General features: G+C 40.7%; 1 protein-coding gene across 2 annotated transcripts in view; it reads left to right on the top strand.

Annotated features, from left to right (window-relative positions):
- The window catches only part of ENOX1 (ecto-NOX disulfide-thiol exchanger 1), a 365,314-nt gene extending 363,523 nt beyond the window's left edge, over positions 1-1,791 (top strand). For both annotated transcript variants that reach the window (XM_065637556.1, XM_065637549.1), the window contains one exon: positions 1,067-1,791. In XM_065637556.1, coding sequence (XP_065493628.1) covers positions 1,067-1,198 — 132 coding nt within the window. In that variant the 3' untranslated portion in view covers positions 1,199-1,791. The remainder of the gene's footprint in view (positions 1-1,066) is intronic.
- The last annotated feature ends 17,042 nt before the right edge of the window (positions 1,792-18,833 follow it).

Raw genomic sequence — 18,833 nt, 5'->3', positions numbered from 1 at the left:
GTAAAAGATGGACCTGATTACTTTGGGGCTTTAGACCGCCTCCAACACTGATTTTCGGAGCCACCTTTAACAAATCATTAAATGTCTCTGCTGCACCAACCTCTTCAGGAAAATAAGAGGTGGTAGATATTTTCTCGCCTCCCTTGGTGGAATGAGGTGTAATTAGCATATTTTACATTTATACACTGCTTTAAAAAATAAAACTTCATCATGGAAGTTTCCTACTAATACAAATAAGCAGAAATCTGGTAATTTCCAGAGAAGCCTATCAAACCATGGAGGTACACAAACCACGGAGATACCTGGGGATAACAGACAGCACCCATAGATTTTTACTGTGCCTTTCATGACTATCACTTTAGAAGAAGTAGCTGCAGGATAAAATGGTTCATTTGCCATGACTTTTGATTTCTTCACTTCCCTACTGATTATTCCAGAAAGTTTGCCTTTGTGACAGTGTTTTCGGAAATGACATCATCTTTCGCATTAAGAAGGTGAACAGCTATTGTTTTCAAGACCATAAAAATATCCTGAGGAATGCTGAGTCAGGAACTTCACTGTTTAGTCATCTGGGGCTACTGAACTGGGCCAAACTGGGAGAAGATATCTCCACGGACAGTCAACCCCAAGTAACAAAAGTGAGCTAATTAAAAATAAAATCCCTGTGTTCGCTTTTTGCAAGGCAAAAACTGATGGAGCTGTGAGGAGAAGGATTTGAGAACTCATGGGATGAAAAGAAAGAATAAGGTCCCATTTGCTTCCTTCTCCTCACAAGTATACATGCAATCATAGTTCGTAGGTGGACTTTATACAACACTGTAGCAGCAGCCCGGGCATAGCAGTTGACACTCTTTTACACTTACAAAAGCAGAATCATTCCTGCAAGGAACCTGCACTTGTTTTGGAGTCTGGAAATTCGTGTTGGACTAAGGTTAAAAAAAAATAATTGCTTGTTTTAATCTGCCCTGGATTTCCACCTCCTCCCTCATTTCTGTTCTCCATATTTCCTCTTTCCAATCTACAGGGCAGCTTTCTCACTTTAATTTTATATTTCTCTCCTTCTCAGATCTCTGCAAGTGAGATAGAAATGCTTTTGATGAGACTGCCACGCATGTTTAAACAAGAATTCACTGGTGTAGGAGCAACACTGGAAAAGAGGTGGAAGTTTTGTGCCTTTGAAGGAATTAAAACTATCTGACTGTGACTAGTAATGAAGCTATGCAGAAGAAGAATTCCTAGAGCATGGCAGGGTAATAAAATATTCAAGTAAGAAATTTGGGGTTGGGCACATAGTAGTATGTTTTCCAAGTTATCCAAGGCTAATTTTAGTTATATTTGTGACGTTCTCTTGTGAGTGGAAATGTAGTTGTGCACCAGTTCCTAAAATAAAATAAAATAATTTTTTTTAAAAAAAGTTTCCAAATGTGACAGATCTGTTTCCTATGAAAACTGAAGAAAGATACCACAGTCATAATGATTTCAAAATACTACATGTCCTACATCTAAGAAAAGCTCATTGAGCAAACAGTTAAGGAGAAAGATTGCCCAGTTATGATCGCTAAGCTACAGCGATGTATATGTAATATGTAGTAGAACTCATTAAGTTTCGTTATTGAAAGTTCTTTCTGTTTAGTAAGAAAAATGAGTAATTTTACAGTGAGGAAAAGCATACCAAAAGAAAACTTGAAGATGTGTCTGAAGTTATTGTATTTTGTAAATTAAGTTATATGCTGTACCAGGGATTTTTGCCTTATTGAAAGAGGCCTGAAAATGTGATTGGAGTCCTCAAGAATGCTTTATCAAGAATATTATTTTTCTAATGTAACTATTCTCCATTACAAGTTCTTTTAACATGGATTGCATATCAATTTTCATAAACATGTAAATAATGAGGAAACCAGTGTTACTGTATTGTATTTGGTATGTAACATTCAGGTTTATGCATCAAAATAAATATTCAGTTGCATTACTGTTAAAATTTTATAGCAGATATATTAATTTTTATCAATAAATATGACTTCTACCATATTGTTTGTACTAGTTTTTCTTCTGAGGTTTTTTGAATTTTTATCAATTCAGCAAGAGTCTCTTGGCACTTATCTTTCTCTTACCTAAACTATTAATTGCAGATAACTTGGTTAACTTAATTACGAATCAAAAAAAAAAGAGTTTGCAACATTAGCTAAGTTTAAAATAATGAAAAATACTGGTAACGGAAGCACTTGCATAGACCTCTGTTTAGCTGAATAGATTTCATTTGTTTTTTCAGACAAGCAGCCAGGTTAAAAATGAACACCTTCTAATTCCTCATTTTCAAGTGTTGTGTTGTGTAGTTGCGATGCATCCAATTGGTACCTCCTTCTAACTCCCAGCTAGTGCTTCTGGCCTTTGGCCAGCCAAGGAAAGGAATAACTCACTTTTGGTGGTGTCCCTTATGTAGACACACGGATGTAAATTATAATGTAGGATTTACTGTCAATCACGCAGTACTCCAGCACTCCTAGAATCATAGAATGTTCTGAGTTGGAAGGGACCCACGAGGATGATCGAGTCCAACTCCTGTCCCTGCACAGGACAATCCCACAGGTCACACCATGTGTCTGAGGGTGTTGTCCGGTCTCTTCTTGAACACTGTCAGGCTTGGGGCTGTGACACCTCCCTGGGGAGCCTGTTCCAGTGTCCACCACCCTCTAGGGGAAGAACCTTTTCCTGATGTCCAACATGAACCTCCCCTGGCACATCTTCCTGCCATTCCCTCGGATTCCGTCATTGGTCATAAAAGAGAAGAGATCAGTGCCTGCCTCTCCTCCTCGCCTTGTGAGGAAGCCGTAGCTGCCATGAGGTCTCCTCTTGGTCTGTTCTTCTCCAGGTTGAACAAATCAAGTGACTTCAGCCGCTCCTCATATGGCTTCCCCTTCAAACCCTTCACCAACTTTGTAGCCCTCTTCTGGACACCCTCCTGTAACAGGCCGCGAAAGCTGAAGAAGTGTGTCTATCAACCAAGCCAGGAGAGTGTGGAAGGAATCGCTCCTCCAAGAGCCCTACTTTAAGAATTACATCAGTACAGCATGTAGCATGGTGCTGGATGAGAAACAGCAGCCTCCTCCAAGTCACTCCTCTGTGTAGGCAGCCACCAGAGAGCTGGCCCTATAGAGCAAGTTACCAACAGCAGGAAATATGGCAAATTGCAACAGATGCAGGGAGTAGCCAGGTACGTGTCAGAGTGTCAAGTTCTTTGATAAACAGCAATTAGTGTCAAATGCAATTAGTCATGAAGGAACTCTCCCACATGGCTGTTAGTGATTACTGCTCCAGGACCTGTTTCTCTTCTGGCATCTAGCTGGAATACAGAAATATTAAATGAAACGTTAATTGTGTACAAAAGGGAAAAAGAAAGAGGCATAGCGGGTCTATTATGGGAGAAAATTATGCTTTCCGTCAGTAAGCATAAAAATCTTTTTAAAGCACATGCATCTCTATTATGGTTTCTACAGAACCTGTGTTAAGGTAAGTTACTTGGGTGAAACTAGTAATTAGATGCTAGTAATGTTAATGAAAATTAACTAGCTCAATACAAATAGCAACTCTTCTGTTGTGATCATACAGATTTATGAATAATTCAAGCAAAAAATGTGTTAGGTCTGACAGCTCTTATTTAAGTACTGCAACATAAATGTGTATGGATGGCACTATGGCTGGGGAAAAGAGATGTGGGAAAACTTTCACCTCAGCTTTCTTCATGCTGTACTTATTCATTATATTCTGTCCTCCCTTTTCCCTTGTGTGCTCCTTTTTCCCTTTAGCTCATTTCCTCTCCCACAAAACAACTCCCATCCCTTATAGCCACAAAACATCATAAAACTGACAGGACCCTGTAACCTAATCACTATATTTGCTCTGTGTGTGTTTTTTTCTTCTGGGGTTTTTACTGTTTGTTTATACCATACTTTAGGAGAGTGTGGTACCAGCTGAAAGGGAACCTCCGTCACTGGTCTTTAGATACCACCATAGAATATCTACACTTAAAGTACAAAAAGCACGTAAGCATCCTGCAGTATTGTAACATATCAGCTGAGACCTTGAAACTTGTGGGGATCCTCATAAGGCCAAGACCCAGAACTGCCTTTAACATTGTGAGCTCATTGGCTTTGGGGGAAACTAAATTGAAATACTCTACAACATAGCTGTGGAAATGTCCTTGTGATGACCCTTGTGGGATCCAGCTGGCAGTCTTGAAGTGACATGATGGGATGAATATCAAGGAAGCCACCTTTGAAAAAACATCTCTTGCATATATGTCACTCATATATGGAGAAGACAGTGATGTTCTGCAAGCCAACCTTAAATTCTGGCAATGCATCCTTTGGCTGGCTTGTCTGAGCACTAACGTCAGTCAATTTGATGCTATCATAGCCAGAAAGATGTGCTCCATATGAAGCATATCACTGGAGAATGTCTGTAAACCCCTGTAGGCATGGCTATCAGTGACGGTGCTCTTCTTAGCACTGTTGGGCCTTGCAGCAAAGCAACTTTTGAAAATGGCATGAGGTGACACCACTTAACTATAGTAAAAGAAGAAGTTAGTATGATGGAAAAGAAGACTAATCTTTCTTTGTGTCACTTTATCCTGATGACTGGAACAGAGGCTTGGTCAACTGCAGCAGAAGTCAGCACGCTCTCCTCCAGAAAGAAGAAGATGTTGAGGTGGCCAAGGGGTACTTAGTGAAATAAGGCAGTGCAAGACCTAAAGCAAACTTCTCCAGCTGAGTCAGATTGAAGGAGGAGCCACATTTGGCAAAGACTCAAAGTCATTTACAGTTAGCAGGAACCTCACAGGAGCAGTGGGAAAGAAAACACGGGAAGGACAGGCCAAAGAAACACCACACCATCAGGCTGACCATGAGCTCAAGAAGTGAGACTGCAACAGCCTGCAACTGCAAGTAATGGTGGAAAGTTATAGCCGTGTCCCCTCTTCTCAAATAGGGACCAGTGGAATAGGAGAAGATTTGGTTTCCAGCTGCCCAAACATGCTGCGGGTATTTTGCAGGGAGTTACAAGCTCAGTTGTCCTGAACTCCTTGTTCTCCCAGGAGAGCTCTTTAGCTCATCCTTGGCTTTGAAATTTCTTGGAGTGGTGGCTTTCATCAGTTTAGAGGGCCAGCCTCTTACTGCACGGTATTTGATTCCCATTTGAAGGCTTGAGAGATACACTGTGCAAAACGTTTTGGACAAATGTACTTTTCACCTTGCACATTCATGGGAAGATGAGTGTAACTTCTCTGTTAAACTACATTTTATACCCACAAGAGATACATTATTTGGTGAACACTGTATTATCCCCATTACTAAAAAGGAAATTTCTAATATCACTTCATGCTATTGCACACAGTGGAGTCTAATTGTTTATTGAAGTGTGCATGTTTAAGGCAAAACTTGCATGCTCACAACTGCCAGAGCGTCACATTTGCTTAAGGAATAGCTGTATTGAGATTTAGAGAAAATCCTGCATCAAGCTATGCTACATTTAGCTACACATCATGTACAGTAAATGCTATGGAATATAAAGCCAGAAAATTTGTCACAAGAGCATTCTGGGTGGTTTGTTTAAGTCAAAATTCTGGTCTTGCAAGCATTTTTTTATTTAAAATCAGAATGGCTTTGACAGGCAGCATTAGTCTGACAAAAATGTTCTGCGCTGCTGTGAGTTGATTTAGGTAATGAGGTTTGGGAAGAGGGAAAGTAATTGTTTGGTTCGGGAGATATATTCCTTTTGCGCCTCCAGTAGTAGCTAGCTCAGATATAGGACTGTGTCCACTTTGCATCATATTCTGTCCATCCTGCCGAAAGAAGAGTTTAGCAAATGCATCTCAGGATTCAGCATTTGAAGTGTGAGGCTTTTGTCATCTTTTCCCTGTGAAAGGGTACAAGTTTTCCTGTCCCTTGACTTGTCACTCCCGTTACCCTGATAAGATGTGCAGCTCTTTTATCCAAATTTTCCCCTCAAATAGAAAGTAGAAACAGCAGCAAATTCCTTCTGTTTCTGTAGTCAGTCTCCTCTGGAAGCAACTGCTGAGATGCTCAGGAAAAAAAAATAAATCCTCCTACATTCATTGGCATTAAGTGCCTATAAAGCAGGACAAGATTGGAAGGAAGCCATTCCTTCTCCCAAACTCCCTAAGGGCATAGTCAGTGTGACTGTTTGGGCTGCAAAGCATGCCTAGTTACTTACCGAGTTAAAACTGCATGTTTCAAAAGCAAATAAGTCAACTGAAGAAGTATCCAAATCAGGAAATTATGCTTGCAAGGTGCAGGTCTTCCGTCTACATAAACCAGTTACATTGAATACGTGGAAATCCTAATTTGTAAATAAAATCAAATGGATAAGCTCAGGACTACCTTTGATTAAGTGTTTTGCCTAACACTGCGTAATAAACATTGTGCCTGTTCATACTTAATGGGCTGACTCCAATGCCAGATTCCCTCTCAATAGGGATTATCTTGGGGCAGCAACAGAAAAAGTTATGTAGTCCTTTAAACCTAGCAGAAAGCACTCCTGTGATCCTACCACAGCCATATTATAAACATTTCTCAGACTTCTGGCTACTAAATACTTCTTGCCAATTTATGTGCTTTTATATACACAACATTGAAACCTCAAAAAAAAAAATCATCCGCTTTGACTGCTTGTATCTTAGCCATGTCACAGTTAATTCTGTTATGATCCCAACAGCACATGGTGGATTAAAACACATCTCTCATAAAAACATCCAGCCATAATCAAAGTTATCAAATGATAGAAAATTTTTTTTTTGCTTGATAGTTTGTTAGAAGAGATTAGCATTATCAAAATGGTGTCCTTACTTCCTAACTTGATCTTTTGTGGCTTCTTCTAGCCAGTTTTGCTTTTCTCTGCAAGATTACATAATCCTTTAGTACTGCATATTTTCTTCCCGTGAAGATATTTATATATTGTAGTCTATTTACTTCTCAGTATTCTTTCTCATAAACTAAACAGATTGGGGGTTTATGTGTTTTGCTATAAAGTATTTCTCTTCTCTTCCTCAAATCATTGCATCCGTTGTTTCAATATCCTTTCCAATTGTTCAACACCTGCTTTAAAATGTGCAGAGGAAAGCTATTACGTGAATTAGTGTGACCAATAATGTATACAGTCATGAAGTCACATCTCTGCTCCAGTTCAGCTCTCTGCCTTCTATTCCTATTGGACTATTAACTAATCACAAAAGTCAAAGTAGTAGTCCTCGTAAATCACTGTTAGGTCACCTTCTTCAGCTTTCTCATGTAACAGATTTCCTCTGCATAGATGTGTTTCTGTAGGTCGAAGTCTGGCTTTTCCATCCCCAGCAATAGACTTGTTTGTGCAAGGGCAAAGGTCCCACCCCACGAGGGTATTTTGGGGCTCAGATCCCATGCAGAGCCTTCAGGGTTCCTTCTTTGCTAGGAGGAAAGTCTGGATAATTCTATGATGTTTCTAGCCTTACACGATTAACATGGGGTAATCAGATCTACTGTCAGATGTTAGCTGATCGCATCAAGCATTCAGAGGGCAATCGCACAGGCTTTGTCTAGACTAGGGTTTAAATGCGTGTCATTAGCACATATTAGCTGATATGTTTTAAAAGTCTGATGCAGACAAGGCATAATGCCTTTAATGTGAAAAGCTGGCTGAGTTAGGCCCTTGGGCATTGGCGTCAACACTGGTTTGTCTATTTTAGAGTTTTAGAACAAGTTAGCCAAGGGCTTGTCTGCAAAGACCAGTTAATTTGGGAGAAGATGGGCTATGAATTTACAGGGCTACAGTTATTCCAGGTCTCTAAAACCAGAAAGACATTAATTCTCAAGCAGTTACTCTGAAATAGTTCAATATAATAGCATTATGCACTTACCTGGCTGAGTTTTCTCTTTTTTTCAAACCTTCCCCCACAAAAAAAAACCAGTTCCCGTGTGACAGGTGTCATATTTAAAAATTAACCCTCTGGTGCATTTCTGTTTTCATCACTGCTCCTTACTGAATAGAGCTGATTAGGCTGTTTGAGTCTGGGGAGGAGGATGGAAAACTTGTACACTCTGCAGATCGGGTTGCTGACGTCAAAAGCTGACTTGCATTTCACAGAGGGGGGACATGGTACACTTATGAGAGGAGTGGGAGTGGAGCAACACAAGACCATAAAATAGGATTAAAAATAGAGACGGGAGGGATTTTGTTAGAACCTGGCATTCCATCAAAAAAAAGAATACAAATCCCAGAACATCCCAAAAGCCGGTTATAAACTAAGAGGGGGAAAAGGGAGGAAAAAGAGATAAGCTTTTACAGTAAAAATCATTGTAAAGTATGGTGATATTGAATAAATGAGGTTTTGTGAGTTTCCTCAGCTGGTTCTGCCCATGGAGTCAGCTTGGGCAGGTGTTGTGTCTGAGACTCTCTGATGAGGAGATTCTAAAATCACTCTGCACTTGACTCTATCCCAAAAATAAGCTACTCAAAAGATACTAACTTCCAATGGCAGAGGAGCCCCCTTGCATGAAAAATATGCAGCTCTAGCTCTACAGTTCACTGGTTGATAAAGAATGGTGATGTTAGTGAAAAAACTTTTCTTGTCCTTGAAGGCTAGTGAGGACGTATATTACTCATGGAAAGCAAATATTTGCCAAGCAGTCAGAACTCATTTCCGCATATCATTTCTACCCTGCCACTCTGACTGGTTGTCACCTTTGTGGAACTTGTCACTTTGTTAGATGGAGACAAAAAAGCTGAAGTCTCATCAGGGCGGAATTTTCACTTTTGTCTTCAGAAGATGAACAGCTATGGACAAACACCGTGCCACAAGTCCAAGGCTGATTCGTCTAATAAAGAGTTGCAAGTCAGGAACTGCTTTGCAGGATGATACTGGAAGCCTATTTTGCACAATAAAACATATTGACAGAGAAGGAAACCAGATGGTGGCTCAACAGCAGAAGTTTTCTTAAACATATTTCCTACCCTGGGAGGTTCTTGATTGACAGCTCTGGAAACAGGTATTTTATTTGTCCACTGGGTAGGACAGTGAAGGCATCTAATATTGTCCCAGCAGAGGTGTACAGAAAGCACCTGCCATTTCATTTCTATCCCTATGAAGTCCTTGCCTTATTCCTGCAAATTGCAGAGGAAGAAGACATCTCCAGAATGCACATTTGACCCTGATTTCAGGCCACAGAACTTCTGCTAGTTAAAATTTTTGTTTCAGGGCTGGATTTGAATCTCTGATCTATAAAATGGGTATCTACGATCCTAGTAGGAAGTTATCCAATGACCAAGGAGGGAAAGGCAGCCTTTCTTGAAGTACAAATGAAGCAGCATTCTCTGGTGACCCCCTTCTTCCCCCTCAACCTTCACAATGAGCAAAAAGATTTGGAAGCACATGGCTGGCAAAGAAGTTCATCTTATTAGAAAGACAGAAAAAGAGCGTGTTATGTTCGCGCAGAATGTTTCGAGATTATTTTCAAGTCTAAAAAAACCTCCCTGTATTTTATAGCCATGAGATCCTCTTAAAACAGAGGTTAGTACAGGGAAATTGAGCAGCAACAAAAAAAAATATTCTCTTTTATGAGCAATTCACTGCTATTCCTCTTTGAAGAGATTTCAATGTGGAGATTGAAATCCCTGTTGTTCCAAAGGTTTACAGTCAAGAGCAGGAATAACATGGGATTTAAATCCTGTGTTGGATTTTTGTGGTCCGTGCAGTTCAAACATCTGAAGAAAAGCAAGGAGGTACATGCTTGAGTGAAATAGAACTGGGCAGTCATTTACGCAACACAGAACTGTTGCTTTTCTGCAGTGCAGAGCCTTTTATTTTCAGCAATAAAACACAGGTAGATGGTTAGAAGATCAATGACACGTATTAGTCATGCAACCAGCAAGAAAACTGTACAGATTCAGGATTCAGACTTCAAACTTTTGTTTCTCTTTCAAGACTGGTGAGATTTCTGTCATACGCAGTCTTGAGAAAGACAGTGGAGGGTAAACTGGATGGATCTGGGCAAAGAGCCCTGGTCGAAGGCTAATTAGTGATGTGACTGTCACACAGCACTGTGCAGATGTCCACACTGGGGCCGAACAGGCTATTTCGGCCACAGGAAACATCTCAGCCGTGTTTGTACAGCTTCCAGCCAGCTCAGTACACACTTCTTACTGCTCCCAGGTTAAGTGATATGGTACCATCCGAGCCATCTTCTTCTGGACTTCTTCTTTCTACATGGTTTCTTCTTCTGAAAAGTTTATTTTGAAGTAATTCAAGCCTTGTTTCAGGCAGTTAACAAGCTGTATTGTCAACAGAAGACTGTGAATTATCTGCAGCAAGAGCCAGTGGATCTTAATTGAAAAAAGTAACCTGGACAACTTCTTCCTAAATTCGCTAAAGGCCTTGAAATTACTTCATTTGCCAATTTCCAAAGAAGACAGAGCAGCAGAAAGGTTTTCAGAAATAACTAGAATAAGGCGCCAGCTCCCAGGCCCATTTGGCTCATACCTGTCCTAAGTTCCCCAGTCCAGGCACAAACAATGTTCAAAGGAAAGCAAAAGCTGTTCATAGTTTGTCATGGGAGTGATTCAAAGCTTTGGGAAGGTTACAAAAAGGTCCCTTGAGGACAATCCCGAGATCAATGCCACTGTTCTTCTGTGTAACTAATCTAAAATAAGGTTTCATTGACTCTCTTTATTTGATGCATTGTGAAACAAACCAAATGAGAAAGTTTAGGCTGGAAAAAAAAAAAAAGGACAAAAAAATCCCACTAGAGCCCAGCTAAACAGCACACATCAAGAGCTGAGTAACAAAGAAAATAACTCTTGATACACAAAGTCTCGATTTTGCAGCTGAGCAGGAGACGGACAAGTTTAAAGCTATACATGCGTACTAAGGCTCTTCTCCCAGCAGAGATATTGGGAAATTACCACTTTGTGCCATGTCGTAAAAGTATAACTCACCGCTAAAAAGTTCTTGCTAATCACAGATGTATTACATGACAAGACACAGACTTGGACTAAACCACGGCTTTCTGAACCTCTGAATGTCTGAGAGCTGTCACCAAACAAATACACCAGCATGGGAAGCTGATATTAAAGTTACTCAGCAATACTCCAACACCCAGCCAGACAGTGCATATTTCATATCAAGAATTTGCTTTTAAAAGCCATCAATACCAGCATTTTAACTGGAATGTGGTCACAGAGCTAAAGATGTGAAAGATTTTAGCCACTAGACAAACTTTTAAGTGATTGCAGGATCTCACCACTTCATGCTATAGTCTAGAGAGCAGAGCCTATTTTTTCCTTGCCAAGACATGCACTTTATCTGCTGAACTGTTGTATAAGCAAGAAGTCACAGTGTTCCAGTTTCCGTCACTTTGTGCAAGGTTTTATCCATCCAGCCTGTTCTAAGGCTATCTTCTAGACTGATCTCCAGCTGCAGCCGTAGGTGCACACCTCACTGCTGGGTTTTCAGATAGTTCTCAGATACCTTTGTGGCATACCTTCATATAGCCAGGACTGACAGCCATGGTCCTCTGAATTCTGAGGGTCACTCACTTGCATTCTGCATAACATAAGGAAACACAAGAAATCCAGGCTTTGAAATATAGCACATGGATGGGTAGGGCATCCTTCCTGGGCTTCTAAGGAGGCCTCTCTTTGGGCGTCCTTAATCCTGATCGCTCATCTTGTCTGCAGATTTTTGTGGGTCTGTATGCATGTCTGTGTGAGGTCTCAAAACCATTCATGTGGACTATAGCTTTTTATCTCCTCAGCACATCACACCTTTTAATGTGTTCATTATGTAATTTCTGTTTATTTTACTGGAAGTCATATGGGTAGTGGGGAATTGCAAAGGAAAAACATCTGCCAAGCCACATAATAAATTACATATAATGACAAGCTCATGCATAGGGCAAATCTACGTTTAACAGCAATTGCAACTGAGAATTCATAAAGATTTATATAAATGCATAATATGAATTAGTCTTGAAAGATGAAAGTCTCAGAGTCATTTTGTCCTGATGGACAAAAAGCTACCTATTACTTAAATTTTAATACAAATATGAGAAACAAGAAACCCAAACTATAGTGCTTGACTGAGACCATGGATTACTAGTATCTAGTTTCAGGCACTGACACCACTACAACACCTAAATTCAAGAGACCAAGCGTGATTTGAGGCTTCTGCCATATGATTGGGGAAGTAGCTACAAAGTTCAGTCTGGCATTTGGCAGGTAGGGCTAGAATCTAGCCTTGGCTCAATATGTCCCATGGAAAAAGGGCTGGACCTTGCCTTCACAGTCCAGCCATGCTGTAAAAGGAGAAAGACTTCTCACCATTCACTCAGAACATTCTGCTTTTAAGGCATCATGACAAGTTAGCTGAAGGGGAACAAGCATGAGGAAAGTGCACTTAGTCTTCACCACAGATAGCTGCTAGAAAATCAAGGGTTACAATATCCAGCCAATGATCACTTTATTCAAAACACAGAGGGCTGGAACGTGTCTATGGCAGTGATTTTATCTCATACCAGTTCAGGCTCAAGCAGACAGATCTAGTGTTCAGTCCAGTCCAAGATACTGCATTTCCACCTCATTAAGGGGGTCCTGAATTTATGGACCCATCTGCAGCTGTGGCTCACTGGAAATGCTAGACCACAGCTTGTCAGCCTCATTTAGAGCCTTCCAATTTTAGTAAAACAAGGGAACAGCTGGTAAATGTTGCTACTTGAAGCAGGGTTTTCAGCGATGGGGACCACGATTGCTGTTGCTCAGGGTGCTCCTACATCTGCAGAGCATCACCTTGCTGCTGCTTCCAACCACCGCTCCGGGAAGGTGTCAGTCAGCAGAAAACGCTGCCGCTGCTGACACACGTAGGCAGTGATTTATTCACAACACCTCCAGAAGAGGCAACTCACACAAAGGTCGTGGTGCTGCAGACAAAGCAAATAGCTCGTTATAACATACGTGGTGAATAACAATGCCAGACATTATAGAATAGAGAAGACGAAAACCTGTTTTTCCCCTTGCTTAAACGTTAATGAATAATCAGAATCAGGGGAAAACGTAGTTGAGAGAATGTGGACAGAAAATAAGTTCCCTGATTAACCTTTTTTCTCCTTCTTTATCCCGGCTTTGAATAAGAAAGTATAACATACGTAACAGATGTATAAATAAGCAAAACTCATACTGCACACCCAATCTGCAATCCAATAATTCGTGTTTGAATGTTTTAGCAAAAACTGATTGTGACTACAAACACTTCACAAACTAATTTTCAGATTTATGAGTTTTTGCTTGGTTTGCCTACATGTTTTCTGAGCTCTGTGCCAAAAAAATATTTCCTTTCTTGCACTGAAATGTAATGCTGACACGTGTCAAACTACTTCTTTTGTATGGGCTTAAGCATACTTCCTCTTTCTGCTTTTTGTAGATTCATACATATTAGACACACATCTCCAGGTTTTAATTATAAAATTAATGTAGACAGCAACCAGAAATAAAGCTGACAAATCTAATTTCCCAAGTAACTCAATATCATCTCAGGATCTCTGAGGAGGAAAAGAAAAAGTCATGTCCAAGGGGTTACAAGAATGTTTCTAAAGGGACAAATTGAAAAACAAACTAACAAATAAAGCCGATCAGATTAATAGAGGAACATTTTCCTAGTGTCAGATTCTGTATTTATCATCAGCCAGGAGAATGTGGTGGTATTTTAAACATGAGATAACTTTTCATACTGCTTCGAATCCCAGACACTTAAGGGAAAAGGCTATATCAATACAAATCGTAAATGCATCTTAAAAGAAAATAGTTTCTAAAAATAGTTGTTTAATGACCCTATATAGTGCTGTGCTAGCTCAAATCATGTAAACTCCCTCCCATTCCTTAGATTTAATCTAAAACCTTTTTTCAAAGTGATTGACCTGTTCCAAGTACTGACAGAAAAAGAGGATTGCTGCAAGATAAGCAGAGAAAGATGTCAAGTGACCAGTCACAGCCACACTGAGAGATGCACTGTTGTGGAAGAGGCATAGGAAGCTTTCATGTCCCACAACAAAACGTCACAGATACACAAAGATGTTCCTGGACATACAAAAAAATAAATAAACTTGCACATGAAGATACAATGCCAGCCAGTGTTTGGTTGTCCTGCTCAGAGGAGGTCAGGAAATACAAAAAAACCCTGAGAAAACAGTGCACCTTGCTAGACAGGAATTCGAACACAAACTTAGATCTAGTGAGGCTTTTTTAAAAACTAGTTGTTGCAGTTTTGCACTTCCGTGTCATCCCAGGAAAGAGTGTAGGACTAGGATCCACATACACATCCATACCTCTGATTCTCAGGCAGTGATGGTGATAGACCTGGCATCTGCTTCGCCCGTACCTGCGGTGATGGGTTTGTGGTGCTGCAGCTACTGTTCGTCTTCAGTGTCTCCTTGTTTACATTTTCTCTACACTGGAAATTGAAAAACGGCATCTTGTAAAAATTTTCCAGGCCAAAATGTAGCTTCGTTTATGGACAATACTATTTTCAAAATACGGGTGTCGTGGTTTAACCCAAGCTAGCAATACAACCACGATAGCCGCTCACTCACCCCCTCCCCCACCCCCACCCAATAAGGGAGAGTATCAAAAGGGAAGGGAGAAATAAAAGATACTCAAGGCAATTCCTCATGAACACGCTGAGCAGCCAGACTCAGGAAACAGCACCTCATCCCAAAGCTGAGCCCAGAGAGAGAAAAGCGAGGAAAAAGGCAGAAAGGCTCAGAGGCCTCTGCAAAACAGTAAAAAGCTGGACTAAATGTCCCGACAGAAATTCCCCCGACTACACCTCTGAGAGAGCGCGGAAGAAAAAAACCAACTGAAAGGTCCTGACTCTCTTTGTATATGAAGCATGATGCTAATGGGATGGAATGCTCTTATTGATCAGTCTGGCTGTCAGTCAAGCTCTGCCCCTTCATTAGGCAGTCTGAGGATTAATAGATTAATAGACATGGTCTGGAGGTGAATCTTAACACTCATATATAAGCTACAGAGAGGCTTCAGTCACTTTCAGCAGCTTCTGCTCCACTCAGTCATGGCCAAAGGTTGTTATACTTTCTATACCAGTACACATAAACCAGCAACGATTCATCCCTGTGAGGATAAGGACGTCTTGCATCCAACAACAGCCAGTGTCATCCCAGGTAATGGTAGTCTGATCAGTGAATGTGATTTTAACGACAAGTCTGGATGTTACTAGACATGGTAGATCAATATAAAAAATTGTTAGAGCTGGTTGCACTAGCTCCAGTATCAAGTTGCTGCCTCCTAAGTAGGCTGATCACAACTTAACCATTATCAACACACTTGTTTGAACTAGTCCCCACGTGTAAGACTGAATGTTTCCTTTCTCAGAGTATCAATATACAATCAATTGTAAAACAAACAGCTCTGTAAGATTTCAATATATCCACATATGAGGGTCAGACCTCAGTCTCCAGATAAATTGATATCCTTCTCCACTGCCCTCAATAGCAAAGCCAATATCTCAGTTCAGCAAGGAAAATTTAAAGAGTGGGCTGAGAATTGTGGAAGAAACTCATGAAGCTCTTCCTAGGGCCACAGAGCAACTCAGAAATATCTTAATGATACAGTGCCCTCTGAAGGCCTCAGTTCTCTTCTGAAGCACTGAGCTGGAGCTAGACTACGGACTGCCCAGCAGCCCAGCTCAGTAATGTGTGCCAATAAACTTGTCCTGCCTAAGCCGAACTGCAACATAAACACCAAGTGGCTCAGCAGCCTTGAGACAAAGACTGGAGGCTTGCAGGTCTGTATCTTCACTTGTTCTTGGAAAGGGATCTCGGGACCTGAACCTTAATGCCCAGTGCTTCTTTGCGCAGGAGCGGTCAGGCCCACGGGGATTGATTACATGGCGCAGCATCCAGTTTCTGTCGCTCTGCAATGTCTCTCAGGCGATCTGCAAACCCACCTATGTCTACAAGGAGCTGGTCACAGAGACACAACAAAAGTCTTTCCTTACCTGGCTCAGAGAGGTGTAGGCTCTGAGAGGGATGAGGCCCCAGTTTATGCACTCAAATGTGCAGGTTCATGTGTGAGCAGAGTGCCCATGTTCCCATTACAGGTAGTGGAAAAGCCAGTCACTAATCTAGGCTGGAACAGTCTACAAGCTGACTTGTGTGGGATTTAGCTCAGTCTAACATGGACCGTATCTGCCTGCCAGAGCCAAAGTGGAAACTGAGACCCAGAACTCCCATTTAATTCTCCAGTCTCTAAAAATACTAATTTAATCCATAGTCAAGAAGTGCTTTGAGGTTCTTGTAGCTTTTGGCCTATGAGCCTTGATGACTTTTTAATCACTTCTTTACCTTATACAGTATCACCCCGACTTGTGTATGAATGTACTTGGGCTACAACATGCAACACTTTTTGGAATCTTGTAAAAGCTTTCATTTCGAAGTGGAATTTATGCAAGCATGTGTTAATGATTTGGCATGTTAAAGGGGTTATTTAGAGTGCTATCTTTAACTTCATTACCATTAAATTATTCCAAAGAGATGCTGGTGGCTTGTGGCCTGGTGCTTTGAACCAGTTTGAAAATTCATATGTAGAGTTTGTGATAGTGCACAGTCAAGAAGAAAATTCAGCAATGGGAACCAATTAAGCAGCTTTTGGAAGATCAAGAGGTGTCTACCTCACTTACACAGTGTTGATCCTTTCCTATATTTTTTCTGCATAGAGTCAATTGGCAATCAAAAATTGAACAGGTGGAAATCCATCACAAATATCTAAATCATTTGGTAAAACACAATCCACACAGCCTTTATTTTGCAAGTAATTATTGCCACATGCATGTAGTAAAGCTTCTAGAAATCGAGTTTCATTCAAACAGTCAATCCCAGATGGTTTCCACTCCTAAAGAAGACCATAATGGAATACAGTATCTTGAGAGAAATATTAATCTCCAATAGTTCGGCTGTGCCCTGTAAGGTCAGCATGCAGCCAGCCCAAATCTCAGGATTGTATTCCATTTCCCACCTAGAAGTAATGCAAAAGGACAAAATCAGGGAATGATGTGCTTTCTTAATCGTTTACGTGATCCTAACACTGGCTGTAGAGACTACTGATGCTAGGAGTTTCTAACTGTGGAAAATTTGGGGAATATAGCTGTTCCACAGAAACTGCCCTAATAAATGTTGTTCATCCTTAGCCAAGACAGCACTGAAAAGAAAATACAGACAACCTAATGTATAGTTAAATTCACCCATAGGTTAATGTGGTCAGAGTCAAGTCTTTTAGCTACTGACCAAGAGATCAATGACTTATTAGGATCAATGACCACTGAGAATATATTTGCTGCACTCTATGATGCTTTCAGAAATGGGGGCAAAGGAAACACCTTTAAAGGTGAAATCCTTGTCTTGTGAAGTGCTTTCTTAATTAGAAGAAACCTTGGTTTTGTAAACTTGATTTTGGGGAGTAAAAGAAAATGTAAAGGGCATTTCTGATACTTACATGAACACTTTATTTTCCTGTCATACATTCCCACACCTCCCAAGGTTTTGTTAAGCACTTTAAAGTTATTGTGGAATAGGGGACAATTGGTATTACCACTATAAAATCTTCCCCTCAGTCCTCCACAGCGTGAATCAGAAGTATAAATTGCTGTGTCTAAGTGGGAGAAGTAAGAAATAGACTATTCCCACTGGAAAGATAAGTGACTGGAAATGAGCCCAAAAATTTGTGTTTAGCAGTCTCAAAGCTGGAATACTGCTAGAGTGGATTACCAGGGAAACCAGTAATGAGTAGGAACCAGAGCCTAAACATCTGATTCTGTTTGCCTGGAATATATTTTGAGGAGATGCAGTGTGCATAAAGACCTTGGATTTACTTCACTGCACATCTCAATAAAGAGATATTTTCTACTAAATTGCTGTAGAACATAATTTCTCACTGGTTCAACCTCTGATTTCTTAGAAGTAGGATGCTCCTGTATGCATCCAACGGCCCTGAGTTATAGCAAACACTTCTTTTTGCCTACCTGAACACACTGGTATGGTGAAAGAGGAAGGAAGGAGGAATCTGTGCCAATTTAACTCCTACTCCTTATTCTCAGTGACACAGGACCCTCTAGATATCTCTCCCTGCCTAGTGACGGAGCTGGAATAACCACCCTGTATTTCCTCTTCTGAAAAATATTGCCTATGAGGCAGCATCTTTTCAGCAGGCAGTTATAGCAACAGTTCCCCCTTGCCATCTCCCCCTCTCCATCTTTCCACTCACTGAAAAAAGAAAGAATCTTCCTATTTACGTTTTTTTTTTTCCAGATACCTGCTACAACTTCTGGGCTTTGCATCTTCATTTGGCCTTCAATCCTGCCTTCAAGTTGCTGGGGTTTTTTTCCCCTACACTTACAAGAACTGAAAATATATTTCAGTAGATGTGTCCCAAAAAACACTAAGGACCCTGAGCTGACCAAGCCAAAACATGTGTGCATATGTACACATGCAGCTTCTCTGCAAGGTCTACTATGAATGCAGAATTCGTCCTAATTCTGAAAAACTCACTTCTAACCCTCCTCCGCACTCACACATACTCTAATGCACTCCCCCTTGTATGAATTCACCCTCTCCCACGCTGACATATATATTCTCTCTCTCCTTCACCACTCTCTTTGCCTCTGAGCTAAATTACTCTACTGTGGAAACTGCCATCAGCAATTTTCACTCTTTGCTGCTCTTTCGAGGAGTTTATGCAGTGTTGCAGTCCTGATGTTCAATTATCTACTCGATACTTTTTGACAT

Source organism: Caloenas nicobarica, chromosome 1 (genome assembly GCF_036013445.1).
Source record: "Caloenas nicobarica isolate bCalNic1 chromosome 1, bCalNic1.hap1, whole genome shotgun sequence".
Lineage (NCBI taxonomy): Eukaryota > Metazoa > Chordata > Aves > Columbiformes > Columbidae > Caloenas > Caloenas nicobarica.
Note: the sequence above shows the minus strand (reverse complement) of the source record. Positions and strands in the feature narration are given on the sequence as shown.